The following is a 15,431-nucleotide window of genomic DNA, read 5'->3' as shown; positions in this document are numbered from 1 at the left end:
GGTTGGAATAAAAGCCTCAAGTAGTTAGTCTGAATATGTGTAGTCTCAAACTGGGGCTTGTTTGTGTTTGTTTCTTTCTTTTTGGTTTTGCTTTTTGTTTCTTTGGTTGTTTTTTTTAATCAAAGAAATAAAACAGCACTGTTTGGAAAAAGAGACACATTCAAAGCCAGCTATACCATACAGCTACAGACAAACAGTAAAAATGGATGAAAACCTACACAGTACACCTTCTGAAGGATTAAACAAATGTCTTGCCTGAAAAGACCTATTCAGAAACAGGGCTTGGTCTGTGCAATTCCCTGACAAGAAACTCTAAAATTCTTGGCTCACTCTTGCCTAAAATTTAGCATTGTCAAAAACACTTCCTAAATGAACTATGCTTTCAAACAGTTTTGTCCCTTTCAGCTCCCACCAGATGACTGATTCCCAGTTCTATCACTGTACCTACTACTGTGTTTAAGTATACATTCTACAGTCCTGCAATAGAATCCCAAAAGCATCTTTACAGTCCAGTTGCAATGCACACTAGTAAAACATATCCCTATACAATTTTCATTGTTATTTTTACCCTAATGAAGCAGAGATGATATGCTCACAGTAACTTACCTAGTAACTGCAGGCAGCCAAAATACCAGTGCAGTAAAAGCAGTAAGAACTTAACACAATTTGACATTTGTTTCAAGACTTCAGATGAGTTACAAAACTGTTTGAAGAGTAAGTTTTTTGCATTACTTAAGATACGCAGATCTGACTTAGTTTCAAACATTAAAAGGTGCCATCTTTCATTAGCTTTCTAGTTCCAATACTTGACTTTCATTACTTGCAAACTGAACAACTACATCCCGCACTGTTATTAGCAATTACTGGATCAGAAAGACTCTTAAGATCTTAACAGACAGTAATGCAGTCATTGTGTAAAAACGGTAATCCAACTCTACAGAAAAGAGCAAAAGCATATGCATGCAAGTAACATTTAAAAAAAATAATCCTTGAGGCTGCAGCTGGACAATTTTAAATAGGTTACTCTGTCTTTTAAGAGAGAAAAGACTGCATGATGCATACAGTTTCTTCTCTAAACACAAGAGAACATTTCTGTAACTGTCCTTAAATCTAAACTGCTTCTTTACACGGGATGAGTGGCACAAGCACATGTATGGATATAAATTAGTAAAAATTAAGATTTCCCATCATTTTAAAGGATGCTTCTTCCAAAAATGATTTACCTTTAAAGCACAAAATATGCAGGCATCTCCCTGACACACATGTCCAGTTAAACCTCTTAAACTTCGGCGAAATATGTCAAGTTGCCATAACACCTGCAAAAAAGTTTTACAGAAAGTAAGCAATGAGTTCTGAAGAGTCTCTATTTAACACAGCAACATATGGGAAATTAAAGAAAAAAAGTGGCATCTAAACCATGTACAACTTGAGCACCAACCCTGCTGCAAGAACTGCAGCCCTTTTCCATTAGTAAATTGTGGAGGTGGAAGTGGAAGGTTTGCATTCATCACTCATATAGAATTTAGATCTTTTTGAAGATCTTGAAATAATGGCAAACAAGGTACTTGGCATGGAAAAAAAAGAGCTGAAGTACTATTTAGCAAACAAGCAGCAAGCTAAATTTGTCATAGTCATTATGGCTATACACAAGAGGAAGGCAGATAGGGGTTTACTTCATTTTTTCCTTCTCCCTCTCTCAATGGTTTCTTCCAAATAAAACAAACAAACAAACAAACAAACAAAAACCACCATGAAAAATTAATTGCTAGGTAAAATGCAAGCATCATCCCAGGTTAAGTCTGTACTTCCTTATGGTCTCCTACTAACAAAACAATTGCTGAAACACATGTACTTTTCCACATATCAGAATAACCATGGTGCTTAATCAGGTATGTTTCTACCTTTTATTTGTGTAGCTACTCCATAAAAAGGTCATGTCAGGTTGATTAAACTACACTGCTTTCAGTATCTAATATCTTAGGTACACAATCAGTGCAGTACTTTAGAAAGTTGACCATTTAAAAAAAATAAAACAAGAAAGCGCAAAATGAGCTCTCATGAGGCACAGTAATGCCACAGCTGCGAATCCAGGGGGGAAAAAAGATAAAAAAATTAAAATCCTCTCTCTGAATATACAAGCTGCAACTAATTAGGATGCATCTGAAGATGAATGTTGCAACCTCTGTTCTGAAGGTTGAACAGAGGTTAAAAGAGGAGAAAAGAAAGGAACACATTTCTCCTTGTCAAAGGGCAGTTACAAATCATCAGCCCCACTGCTTGATAAACAGCAGTAGGTTGTGAAGTAGTAGGACTGTCTGAAACTATAACCAAAAATTACTTAGGGTTTAATTTTAGGGCAGCCTAAGGGAAAATAATAAAAACTGCAAGAGAATATAGGTCATGTTGTTCCCATTGAGTGTAAAACAGCAAACTCATTCTACTAAATCTATTGTACATTTTGAAATGTGTTTAGATGCAATACATACCATCTAGGTCTCTCTTTCATATCTCCTATATTTATATCTATACCATTTTTAAGACACATGTTTTTAGAAGCCTACACACCTATGAAGCCCTCTGCCAGTTTGACAAGTAATTCTGATAGCTTAAAAATTATCAAGTCCGAAATCTAAGCACTACAAACACATATATTTTTCTGCTGTTTATTTGCACTGTCTAGAAATCTGTTAATGCTAATTTCTAGATTAAAAAGAGACTACAGTAAAATCTAAATGGTGACTGGTATTCTGACTTGCACACAATGTGGAAAGGCTAGCACTGCCGTGTCACAGAATTAAGTGGATCCTCACATTCCCTGTCACAAGGAGGCTTGTAACATCTCAATTTTTTTATCATGCTAATGTCACTGTACTGTTAAGCTATATTTGAGAGATCTAAAGAGCCAAGATGTTTTCAAACAGAGCTCATGTGAAAGCAGCCAAATACACACAAGAAGGTGGTTGGTAATACACATGCATAGGAACAAAGAGTAAAAAGAAATCTAAGTCCTATTTCTGTGGTATCATGTATATCTGCTACTCTAATCCCACAAGTATTTCCCAAGATCACAATCAAAGCTTTCAGCTATATGTGCATCCTCCAACATGCCTCAGTACTACAGACTTGTGCTAACTCTGAGAGAATGGTATTTTAGTCAAAAGTGTCCTACTTACTAGCAGTAATACTACTGGCTTCCCCACACTAAAAAGTGTTCTGTGAATTTTGCCAAGTAATAAAACTGTTGTTTAGCAGAACCATTACTTTCAAAATTCAAGGAGCAAGTTTTAAAGTTGAGTTATAAGTTTCCAAATACAAAAGGAAAAGTTTTCCTGATGTTCTAATGCGTGAAAGCAAAATAACATGCTGTTACTTTTTGCAAAAATTGAACATTTAATTTTAATTAATTCCTTAATTACTTCCACTCAGTTGTGGGGTTGTTTCTTTTTTCCTCTGTGACTGCCACATTTCTTTTTGCTTGTTTGTTTTTGGGAAGGTCCATTCCAAAAAAAGACATGCTATTCTGTCCTGCTTGGAATCATTAAGAACTTGAGAAAACAATTTAACGCCATTTAAAAGGATGTAATACATGTATTGCACAGAAAAATACGACAATACAAGTGGTAACAAAAACATGCATTGTTGAGAAAATGCTTTCCCTACTATGACCATCTAAGCTGCTACAAAACCACAACTGTTTAATAAATACTTTTTCTTTCTTTTTTTTTTCTTACCTGCACAGCACTATTAAGAAAGCAGCTGTTTTGTCCAGGTTCATTTAACAAGCCTTTGGTAGGGGCCAGGGACAGTATACTTCCAGGCTGATAAACTTTTCCAAGGTTACCTCCAGGCTTCCTTAAGAATTTTACCCATGCCATTATTTTTTAAACTTTATAATTGCAATTATTTACACTTCAATATTTAAGGATATGATGGGTGCAAGGCAAAAAAGAAGGTCCTATGAGAATTGCTCTAAAGTCATGGCATTCCATCCAACTCTGTAGAAGAGTAATCATTCATGGGTTTAAGTCCATTTTCCATGAGCAGCTGCCAGCCAGGATCAGACTCAGTGAAAATACAGCTGTACAAAGATTTTAGCTCTCAGACTTAGAAAAATAAAAAAAAAGTGTGTCCAGTTAAGGTTCAAACATGTTAAAAGTTATTAAAGTTCTTATTTAAAAAGTAGCACAGTAACTGATTTCTTCCAGGGATGCCAATAATCTATTACTATAAATCATTAGCTGTGTTATATTGCAAGTTTATATATATCTCACAAAAACAAAAAGCTCTTGATGGGCATTATACTCCTGCTCTTTCACTTCGTTCCTTCTTTTTACTTTTGACTGTGACCCAGGAAACATATTCCAGTTTAGAAGACTCCATGCTTATTTCATTCTCTTTTCAGTGAATCTGAAATAGGAGAAAAAGAGAAAATATAAAACCAGGATTTTTGAAAATGTTTAAGACCTCCTAACAAAAACCAAAATGTTTAAGACCTCCTATCAAAAATGATCATGGCCAAAACACCCTGGAGGAGCTCAAGGCCAGGCTGGATAAGGCCTTGGAGCAATCTGGTTTAATAGAAGGTGTTTGAACTAAGTATCTTTAAATTCCCTTCCAATCCAAACCACTCTATTAATCTGTAAAAAACAATCTCTTAATCTAAAGGCAGATACAATAACCAGAGAAGAGCAGGAGAAACAATTGCCACCTAGAAGTTAATTAAGTTTTTCTGTCTCAAAACCATTTTAACTGTCATAATAAATTATCTTTTAACTTGGTATACACCTCTAAACACCATCATAAAATTACCCCAAAGATTCTGCTGAAAATATGCAACATCTTATAAAAACACCATAGAATATGAGTTATTTTACTTTGGAATCTCCAAGTCTAACAAAGAGTAACAAGAAATAAATATTTTGTAACACTTGAAAGCCTAAGATGGTTTTGATTTCAGTGTCTCACTAAATCACATGAACTAATATGTATTTCTAGGTCTTAACATTACTAAGATGTTACAGATGGATTCTCAATTAGTACTCAGCTTTCAAATTTTGTACTACCTAGTAAGCCGATCACAAATACATCATTAACCTTGTTGCATTCTTAAAGCATCCAAAAAAACATAGCAAAACCATTCTGGTAGCTGCTCCAATAACTGACTCCAAGATTTTCACATTCCAACAATAAGAGTTGTTTCTCTCATTGTTGAAGTCACATATTTAAGGTTAAGTGACTCATCACCCAGAACACCACCACAGGCACATGTAAAGCCCATGCAGCAGTCATCTAACAACAATGAATTATTCAGCTTGGCATTACTACACCATCTGCATCAACATTTGAAGTAATAGCACAGAACAGAATGGACAGAATAAGCGTAAATAAACCAAAGCAATTAAGGCTGCATATTTGGGAAAGAAAAAATAAATCCCTGAAATCTGGGCCTCACAATACAACCAAGATACCTTAGATTTTACATGAACATAAATACTAGAGAATATACTTGAAAACTTGAAGCCTTCTCATGACAATGTTTGTCCACTGTGCAAGCCTTTCGAGACTGGTGAGCAGCATTTAAAATGAAAAAACATAAACCAAATTTGTATTTGGAAAGCTGTATAACTTGGAAGGTAACTTCCCCAGCTCAGAACAACCAGGAGCACATTCACATCCAATGGTTCTACAGCTGTTCAATGCTGTCCAGCTGGAATACCACAGAAACTGATTGTATGACCTTCAAAAATAGCTGCAGGTAGTCTTGCACCCCTAAAACCATTCTCCTTTATTTAAAAGAAACATTGGTAATTGCTTGTACAAAAAATAAAAATCAAAATCAATAACTGGAAGCTAACCAAAAGTCCCTTTTGCCCCATGCATAATGAGATGGGTTTTGTTTGTTTACTGATGTTACTGCATCTCACCCGGAAGTAATTTGATTTAATAATACTGGAAATAGTAAGTGCCATTTGTGACAGCATTGAGCAAGGAGTCTGAAACCTAACTAGAAACTGACCTTGGCAGAATATCATGTGATAGCGTTTTTTTTCTCTTTATGTTTATTTCAATAAGCCCAGAAAGGGGAAGAAAAGGAAAAATGTAACAAGTAACTGGAAAGGTACATCAATATGAGATCTTAGCAGAACCTTACATTTATTACAAATAGTATCAACTTCAATGTCTTTTTTTTCCACGTTAATCTCAAAGTGCTCCAAAGCATAACAGGTATTCTTCCACAGTGGACCAAACTCTAAGGAAACAGGGAGAGGTGAAGGTGCTCCTTCACATACCAGAGAAACTTCTTGAGCACGTATTTTTCTGGTAACACAGAGTTCTTGAATCCTCTTTATATAATTTTCCATATGGACAATTATGTATGGTTTTCTCCACCCTCCTGCTGCTGTCCCAGAAGCCAAAACTGAAGTTAAGATGAACCATTTTTGGTAATGACGAATATTAAACTCAGTACACTGAAGAGGAAAACAACAGGAAAGAGACTGGATTTGGAACAGTACAGATGGCCTGTGGTAGCCATAAGGAAATAGATGGAAAGTTAGATAGACTGTATGCCAGTGCTAAAATACAGAAGTTACTGGGAAAAGACATGTTTCTGGTATTTAAAGTTCATCTGGCAACAGATTTCACATGCTCAGCTGTGAGGTTTGACTAACATTGGTTATTTAAAGAAATCAAAGGATAGACAAGAACGGCAGGATTTATTTTCAGCCAAAAAAAAAAAAGAGAGAAGGTGAGTCCTTGCTTCAGAAGTAAGTTATTTTCTCATCTGAAAAGTGTCATGCTAGACCCAAAGCCACATTACATTTGGGAACCATTTGTGTCCTTTTTTTCTTTAAATGTGAAAGCGACAGCTTCACACCTGTGAAACTGACCACTGAGACCAGCAGATAAAAGTTACAAAACATGCAAAAAATGTTTATTTCTGTAGCTTCAAAACTTACTTCTAAGTAGTCAAGAGGGTAGAAGAGATTCCATCAACTTTTGTATTTCTTTCTCACCGTACTTTCAAGCACGTATTCCCCATGTTTCTGCACAAGAAATTTATGTGGAATCTGGTGGGGGAGAATCCCTGAATTTACCTAGTCTGTATTTTAATTGTTAGGAAATACATGTGCTGGTTTGGAAATCAGAGTACTTCCAGAGCAATTGAAGTCAAAGAGCAGTCATTCACTGAGAACTTCTAGAAAGTAATTTTATCTTGCATTTCAGGGATGCCCCAGAATAAGAATCCCATGTACTATGCACTTAGCTGTTGGGACAAGTTTCAGGGCAGGGGGTTATGCTGATTCTCTGCAAAATCTTAATACAAAGTGGTTCTGGAGCAGCTCTGTGTTACTGGCACATTACATTAAGATGCCTGCTGTTTAATTTCTCATCCATAAAGTTGTGAATCTATCACACCTGGTAAGTGCACACAATTTTTTTCCAATAAACTGTAGAACGCATTTATTGTCCAGTTTTCATATGTGGGTCAGATATTCCTTTTCCAAAGTACTGTGATATTATACATATATGGCCTCTATTAAGTACCCACAACATCAGCACACCTTTCCCCGAAAATTTAAATGCAACACTAGACCCCAAAACAGTCACAGACAACCCAAAGGTCAGACAGTAGCTGTGAAAGAATACTATCTCGACACACAGTTCTCTGGCCAAGGTGACCAGCAAGTTCTAGCCTGGAGTAGAAAGTTCCAGTACCTCTCCTTTCTCCACTAATCTATGTCAAATACTTTGGTGCACAGCTGCTTATTCACTAATAATAAGAGGGGCACTGCAGAAGAGCTTTCCAATGGTCCCATATGCAATGGGATTAACTCCTCTCATACATTTGTCATCCCAGCCTCTCCCTAAGGAGAGAAAGTTTATAGCAGCATCTTGTTTTGAAATTTACTTTGAAACCAAACTTTGAGATATTTGTACAGATTCTTGGGTTCTTCCAAAGAAAAAGAAAGAAAAAAGGTCAAGATGAAAGAAAAGTGTTGTGGAAGACGCTGACAAGGATGAACGCTCTTTAGTCAGAGCAAATTTTTCTGGATTTGGACTAGCCCCAAGAGCATTTTTCCTCTGCTGGCAGGTCTACCCTTGTTGTAGATTTTTCCATGAACCAGAGAAGTGATGTTGCCTCTCAACCTTGGTTCTTCCCACCTCCCAGAATGTTTGGTTAAGCTGGGATGCAGCTCACTGACTCCCTTAACCTAAATTCAATACTCTATAAGATTGTAACTAGGCACTGAAGGCTCTTACAAGTCTGTGGTAAGCCAGCATTGTTAAGAGCACTGTAATAACTTACTAGCCAGTGGGGTTTACCAGTTCTTTGTAAATTCTTGGTTTGATTAAGGTGTGGGTGACTGATCCTAAGTCGCTGACGCATACAGTCTTCAGCAGGTGCAATCGTTCAGCAAAAGCAGTTATTCCATACAGCTTTATGGATGTGCTGTGTAAGATTTTTAGCAGCTGAGACTTAAAGAAATGTTCTTGCCCTTGAGACTAAAGGGATCAATTTTGGATAACTGTTCTCAACCCAAAATACTAAACAAGGGCAAGGAATTTTCAAACCAACATCTATTTATCAGCCTAAATTCTTCTACCTTGTCCAGCTTCAGTCACTTTTCTTCAGTCATCTGATCTCATCAAGCTGCTGGCTCCCTTTAGCTGTACGGCCTCACAGGGCAAAATACATGCCTGACACAAATTTTGGAACTTGCCTCTATACTTCCAGAACAATAAATACTCATCAGCAAAACTACCTGTTGTCACCTGTTTTGGTGGTACACCCTAGCACGCAAGTAGCTGCATCTGATACAGACTTCTTGAAGCAAGAAAAAATGTCAGTAAATTAGCTAAGAAATCAGGGCAGTTGCCATTCTATCGAAACAAATCACTTTCTACAAGTACATTTTAGGCTTTGATATTAATTTAGATAAAACTTATGAGATAGTTGTTTCTGCAAATACTGGAACTCTCAGTGCCTGGTTCCCAATAGTTTTATGTCTCAGGGCTGAGTTCTCGAAGAGTTTACTCCCTAGTTGGGGCATATGCCAACTCTGCTCCTTACATCATCTTACAAGGTCTTTCTTTCCCAGCCAGCTGCCTGTTTTCATGCACTCTGTAAGTACATAATCATCTTTAAGACTTCTATCCCTTCTGTCAAATTGGGTGGAAATCTGCCAGTGGGCTCAGAAATTGTTGACTATATGTGTCTCTGAAATCTGGCTGAAGAATTTTACTTCTTCTCAGCTTCATTTTGCAACCACTCTTAGCGTGTTGTAAGGCCAAAACTTTCTCATGCTCAATGCTATGGTTACTTTTAAACAGCACAGCTTTTTGCTTCTGCTGGTGGTTCATGCCTCTGTGCTGAGCCTGCTAACCTATCCAATGGTCTGACAACGCTGGCAAATCAATTTCTGAGCTGATACATGTATCTAAAATCCCAAATTATAATAAAACAGAAAAAGTTGAAAGGATAAGTGATTAAATACATTGCAAGGGAATAGACTTATGATGGGAAACCACTAGAGATCTTTGTGGTGAGACACTGTTTTTAGTAGTGTGGTTACTTTGTCCTCCTCAACAGAATGAAATCAACAACTTGTAACTGTAAGAATCTGAGTGTTTTCTGCAGCTGAAAAGGCTACAATTTAACACTGCCAAGTTTTGTCAACAGAAGTCTGATCTGCACTGTGACAATGTGAGGTTGCAGTGATTTTCCCCTGCATTTGGAAAAAACCAAAACAAACAAAAAACCCACAGTGAAATTTCTTTTAAAACATACAGATTGAAACTAGAAATTAATAAACTTTTACATTCCCCTCAGTTAAGCTGACTCAATGTTTTTTTGGTCCCTGCACAAATCCTTTTCCCTTCCATCTTTACCACTGTGTTGAACATATGTCTACAGATCTAATTTGCCATAAGATACTCCTAATGCTTTTTTAAGTCTTTGTCTTAGTATTAACTTCAAAAGCCACCAAAGAAATGCATTTACAAGAATTCATATTCTCACTAATTGAAACATCAAATGGAGAAAAAACCCCACCTGCATTAATAGTACTTACTTGCAACACACACCACCACCACCACTCAGACAAGACCAAAAAAACAACTAAACAAAACCACATTCCCAGCAGTGACAATTAGCCTTGATTTTATGGTCGATCTGCAAGTAAACCAGCCATTGCTATTGGTCTGACACATTCTTTCTGCCTTCTGTCAGTGACTCAAGAAGTCACCAGGAGCGAACAGGGGCGTTTGTCTTCTAGCAATTCTTCCAACTGATCCCTGAAGATTTAAACCCCAGTCTTTCACTATTTTAAAGCTGCCTATTGTCTCTTCTCCAGCCCTTTTCCATTTACATGTCCCTCATATGCCAAACCGCTGCTCCTGCACATCGTATTTCTCTGTATCCTTTCAAGACAGGAGAACCAGAATGGTAGATGCTATCCCAGATGGCTTTTGTGTAAGCATACAATTTTTTCTTTAAGCTGTTCCAATAAAAACTTTCTTGTTTGTGTCAAAAACTAAACAACAGGTTCACAGCTCAGCATCTCTAAGCTGTTACAACTAGAAACCGACTTCAAAACTAGGTACAATGGGAACTCTGAGTAAGGATCTTAAGGAATACACATTCCGAGCCCATGACACGGGCTAGCATTTACAGTGAATCATCACAGAGAAACTACAGAGAAGGAGATTTTTGTTTCTCCATCTTCCTACTCCTTTACAAAGTGCTTTGTTCAAAGATTACCATGTCCTCTTTCTTAAGCCTCAAAAAGATAAAACACATCTTTACAAGGATTCATTCTCACACTTGCCTTTTTATCCCGGATTAACCACTTCGCCAGACTGTAACATTTTGCCTTCCAAGTTCTGTCCTACCCAAAAAGCTTTCTCATTCCCTAAAGCTCCAGGAACAACTACGTAACTGAGTTATAAGGAATGGCAACATATGCATCATCTTTAAGCCCAGCCAAATTTTATGGGCTAGAAAAAAAATGTTCTGAATTTTTACACTTATTTCTTCACTCAAAAAGCTGTATAAACCTATCTACAAGCATTTCACTCAGACCAGATACCTAAAATTCTAATCCAGTCTTATCTCCCTGTTAGAGCCTCAACTCAACATCATTTAACCTGGCTCCAACAAACTACAACTTATTTCTCCTTAAATCATAAGGATGTTTCAGAAGATTTCTTTGAATGGGCTTCATGACCCTCACTACATCACTCAAGCATCGGGAAAAAATGACTAAGATCTTGGAAAGCAACATAACTGAAACACGTGATGGTACTAATGTCCTGACCCTGAAGTCCTGTGGGTCTCATACCCAAACAGTTCTGTCAGTAGTACATCACACACACTGTATGACTGGAAAAGATTCTGCACTATCAAGTTCTGATATGAAAGTCAAGTGCATATTTTAGGTGTTTTTACTGTCAACATCCCACTGATTCAGGACAGTAACTTTTCAAACAAGTGATTTTATATTTAACAAAACAACAGCAACAACAACAACAAGAAGCCAGTAAATACATCTCACTTTGCAACTATTTCTTAGGGGAAGGATTATGCATCATTTGATGAGGCTACCATATGGATTATAATGTGATAAAATTATCCTTTCACTTTGCAAGAATGCATAAAAACAGTCACTCAAGGCAATTGCCATGAGTGGGAAGGGGATACTGCATCATCAGCCAGACATAACACTATTCATGTGATTAAGTTTTTGCTCGTATAATAATCCTAATACCTTCAAAGTTAAGCGAGACAGGATTTTTCTTTTTTATATGCAAAACAAAGTATTAAATAGACATACGTAAAACTCACATTTATTTTGGGAAGGGAAAAATATACGTCGAGAGAACAAGATGTATTTCCTTTCCTCTGAAAAGCTATATTTGCATTGAAAATTAAAGGGATAAACTTAGAGCAGACGCTAAGGAGACAGTTTGCATACATCTACCTACGTGCCTCTGAAACTCCGTATGAAAGTCGCAAATCTCACAGCTTCCGAACGCTGTAAAGTGATTAAATTTCAAACAGCTCCACACTACCTGTACTGGCATTTCCTGTTCCAAGCAGTCTTTGCAAACACTCCAGAAGAACTCGCTGCCGGGCATGTGCCCCCACGTTAAATATTAACTTTACACGGGCGCTCGCACCCCAAGACACGACGGTCCCTGCCGGCTCCGAAGCAGCCCACCCCTCCGCTTACAAAACGATTGGCTGACCCTTACCCACGCGTCCACAGGAGGGATTTCACCCCGGCGCCGCCCACCGCCGCACCGCATCCACGCGGGGCCCCGTCGCGAGTGGCTGCCGCTCCCCGGAGCAGCGGCCGCTCAGCGGGCTTTGCGCGGAGCCCTGAGTAGACGGCGGATCCCGGCTAAACGAGTTAGGACCCCCGTCCCGGCCGCCGCCAGACGAGCCGGCAGCAGGTGAATGGCCCACGGCGGATCTCGTTTTTCGGCCGCTGCCGCCAGGCACACCTCATCTCGCAGGGATGAAGAGCAGGACCCCACTCCCTTCTACCCAGCACAAGACCACCTCTGCCTCCCCCGCCGCCCCGCCTGGGACACGGCCCTTGCCCGACCTTCGCCGACACCCCCTCACTCACCTCCCCGCCGCCGCCGACTCCCACACCGCAGCTCCTCTCTCGCCCCCTCCCGGCGGCGACTCCGGGCGCCGCCCCGCCCTCACTGCAACTTTTGCTTCCCCCCCTCCGCTCCTTTCCCTCAGTCTCGCGCTCCGGGTCGGGAGGCGGGGGCAGCCCCGCGCTCCTCCTTCCCGCTCCTCCCCGCCCTCTCCCGCCCGGCAGTGCGCCTGCCTAGTGAAGCGGCGGCGGCAGCGGTGTGTCCCGGATCTTCCCGAGCGATCCCGGTGCCAGGAAGAGGGAGGAGAAGCGGATTGGAGGGACTGGGCCAATCACGGCGCCTCCACCTCCTGCTGTGTCCGAAGCGGGCCCGGCGGGTGGGCGTGGTCACATCAGCTCACGGGCGGCTGCGCGTGCGCAGGGGCCGCGTGGTGGGCTTTCCACTAGCCCTCGCGAGGGCACGAGGCCGGTAAGGGCTGTAGGAGTGGGGTCTGCCCGCGGCCCGCCCGGACTGAGGGGGTGAGGGCCTGTGGTGAGGAAAGGGACTGCCGCAACCGCCAGCTTCCGCCCTCCCTGTTCCAGCATTGGCATGGGCTGTGGTTGTCCCAAGTGTGAAACGTACTGTGGCAGCACTTCAGGTAACTGGGAGCAGCACTTCTAGTCACACCCCTGGAAGCCTCGGTTGGGACTTTTCCAAATCCAGTTAATAACCCATTAAAATTAACAAGGCAGCAGTTGTTTTTTCATCGATTGTTTTCCAGTGCTCACTTCAGGATATCTACACACAGTGGCTTGAGATGCCTGTGAGTGGCACAGGCACACAGGTGGCTGGTGGAGGGAAGGCCACTTTTAAGCCATTCCCCACAGGAGTGTACATACATCTCAAAGTTGTGTTGCGTTTGAGTTCATGCTGCCCAGAAAGGTCCTGTGCTATGTATTACCTTCCCTGGGGGTCATCGCCGCTAAGACACGTTCTCTATTTTCATCTGGTTTATTATTTTGGGGAGGGAAAAGTGTTTCCTTTTGCTTGGCAAAAGGAATTAGACGTTGATGAATACTCGTATTTCTAGTTGCTCAAGTACCCTCAATATTTCACTATTATTATCATCCTGGGTAAACATTTCTAGATCAGTAATGCTGTTTTAAGTATTGCCGCAGCCAACAGCAGTCCTTGGCACAAGCTGCTGAATACAACTTCTGTGTTCTCTTCCAGTTGTGTTTTTTAATGGTTTTTCCAGGACTGAAGAAGTGCTTATGTGTATAAAACCATATTCAGTTTTCCAATAAAATTTTCTGCAATAGTAAAATAAATAATTTCCCTGCAAAGTTCCCTTCCTGGAATTCCTTTAGGGCATCCAGATTGCATGAATGTTTCACTCCAGCACTGCAGTGGACAGAGACTGCATCAAATTAGTTCACAGCTTTATTTAAATACTACACTTTTTTTTTTGATCTTGTCTCCTTTTTCACTAAAAAGTCAATTTAAATACATTTGGATCAGATTATCTTTGGTAGTGTTTCTTCCATTATCTTGCTTGTGCAAGAAGCCCACTGGCAAAGGCAATTTTCCTCTCCCAACATTTTTCAAGTGGCCAACTATTTACTTAAACCCAAAATTATTTGAGAATACATTCATTAAATTCTCCAGGCTTTTGTTTTATATATGTGTATCTGGCCACACTTTGATCTGGATAGGCATCTTATATTTACAAGTTGGAGTTACTTTATACAGAATTAGTATTAAGTGTTTTTTCTTGAGACTTTCAGAATTTCTGGCAAGTAGTAGACATGTAAATGTGTTTTAATTTTCTATCAGATACTGCATTTGTTTGCCTCATTTTCTGAAAAGCTTCCAAGATTTTGTGATTTTTGAAGGGAATTGAATATCTGATTCAATGTCCTACGATTCAAACAGTATATTGGCACACTAAGAGTTCTTAGGATTTTAGTGTAGTTCTTTCTTAGCCTATTATTGCTAGTATTTGAATTTCCAGTTCCCACTAGGAACTTGAAGAGAAAAACACGTTGGAAGTTGGTGTATTAACTGAGCTATTAAAAATCCATTTTTTACTGGAGCATATTGTGTATTTATAAAAAAACATGTCTGGGTATAATTTTGGTTAGTGTCAGTTTAGTCCTTGATCCCTGCATTACTTCTTTGCAAAGCCAGTCAAGCAAAGGCATCTGTGAGTCCCAAAGTAGGATTATGACCTCATTCTGATGATGACCTTGTTTTGATATTTTTGCTTCTCCATGGCCTGTGTTTTCTTGTTTGCCTTTCTTCGGCTCAGATTTGTTGTTCACTGCTAATCTTTTACAAGTGCCTTAGGGATTTATATCAGTTTCTTTCATTCTTTTTTTCCTCAGAGTAAGTGTAGTCTATGAGCTTTAATTATGGTATATTTTAAGATTCTCTGCCAGTGAATCTTAACGGAGCCTTCCACACAGTTCTGAAGAGAATGACACAGGTGCGGCACAGGAAGCCCTGGATGAGCTAAAAGAAGAATTTTAAAATTAGAATAAATGGTGCAAGTACAAAACAATGCTACCAGGGCAAATGGTTTCCTGTTGCGATTCTTGTCAGTACAGGATATGTGTTATGCATGATGAAGGGATACAGAGGAATGTTTACATGATTTTAGTATTGATGTTTCTGTAAATTTTGGTAGTATTAATAACACAGATGGTTGAACTGGAGAGTGAACAGGTGTTAAACTTGGAGGAGAGGGATCCAGAGTAAAGTAAAGTAGAATTTTACAGTTCTTGGTTCCAGGCTAAGAGGCCAATATTAAGATTTTTAGAAGGAAGAAAGAACAA

General features: G+C 39.4%; 1 protein-coding gene across 2 annotated transcripts in view; it reads right to left on the bottom strand.

The window, feature by feature from the left end:
- USP53 (ubiquitin specific peptidase 53) overlaps nucleotides 1-12,814 on the bottom strand; it is a 31,799-nt gene extending 18,985 nt beyond the window's left edge. Inside the window, exons 1-3 of one of the 2 annotated variants that reach the window (XM_068153940.1) lie at nucleotides 12,639-12,814; nucleotides 3,732-4,407; nucleotides 1,224-1,316 (exon numbers count right to left, since the gene is read on the bottom strand). In XM_068153940.1, coding sequence (XP_068010041.1) covers nucleotides 1,224-1,316; nucleotides 3,732-3,875 — 237 coding nt within the window. In that variant the 5' untranslated portion in view covers nucleotides 3,876-4,407; nucleotides 12,639-12,814. The other variant, XM_068153941.1, reaches the window with a different exon arrangement.
- Nucleotides 12,815-15,431: the final 2,617 nt, after the last annotated feature.

This window comes from Melanerpes formicivorus, unplaced genomic scaffold, assembly GCF_026170545.1.
Source record: "Melanerpes formicivorus ecotype bairdi unplaced genomic scaffold, bMelFor1.0.p_v2 SCAF_27, whole genome shotgun sequence".
Taxonomy (NCBI): Eukaryota; Metazoa; Chordata; class Aves; order Piciformes; family Picidae; genus Melanerpes; species Melanerpes formicivorus.
This window is presented reverse-complemented; position numbering and strand designations above follow the sequence as displayed.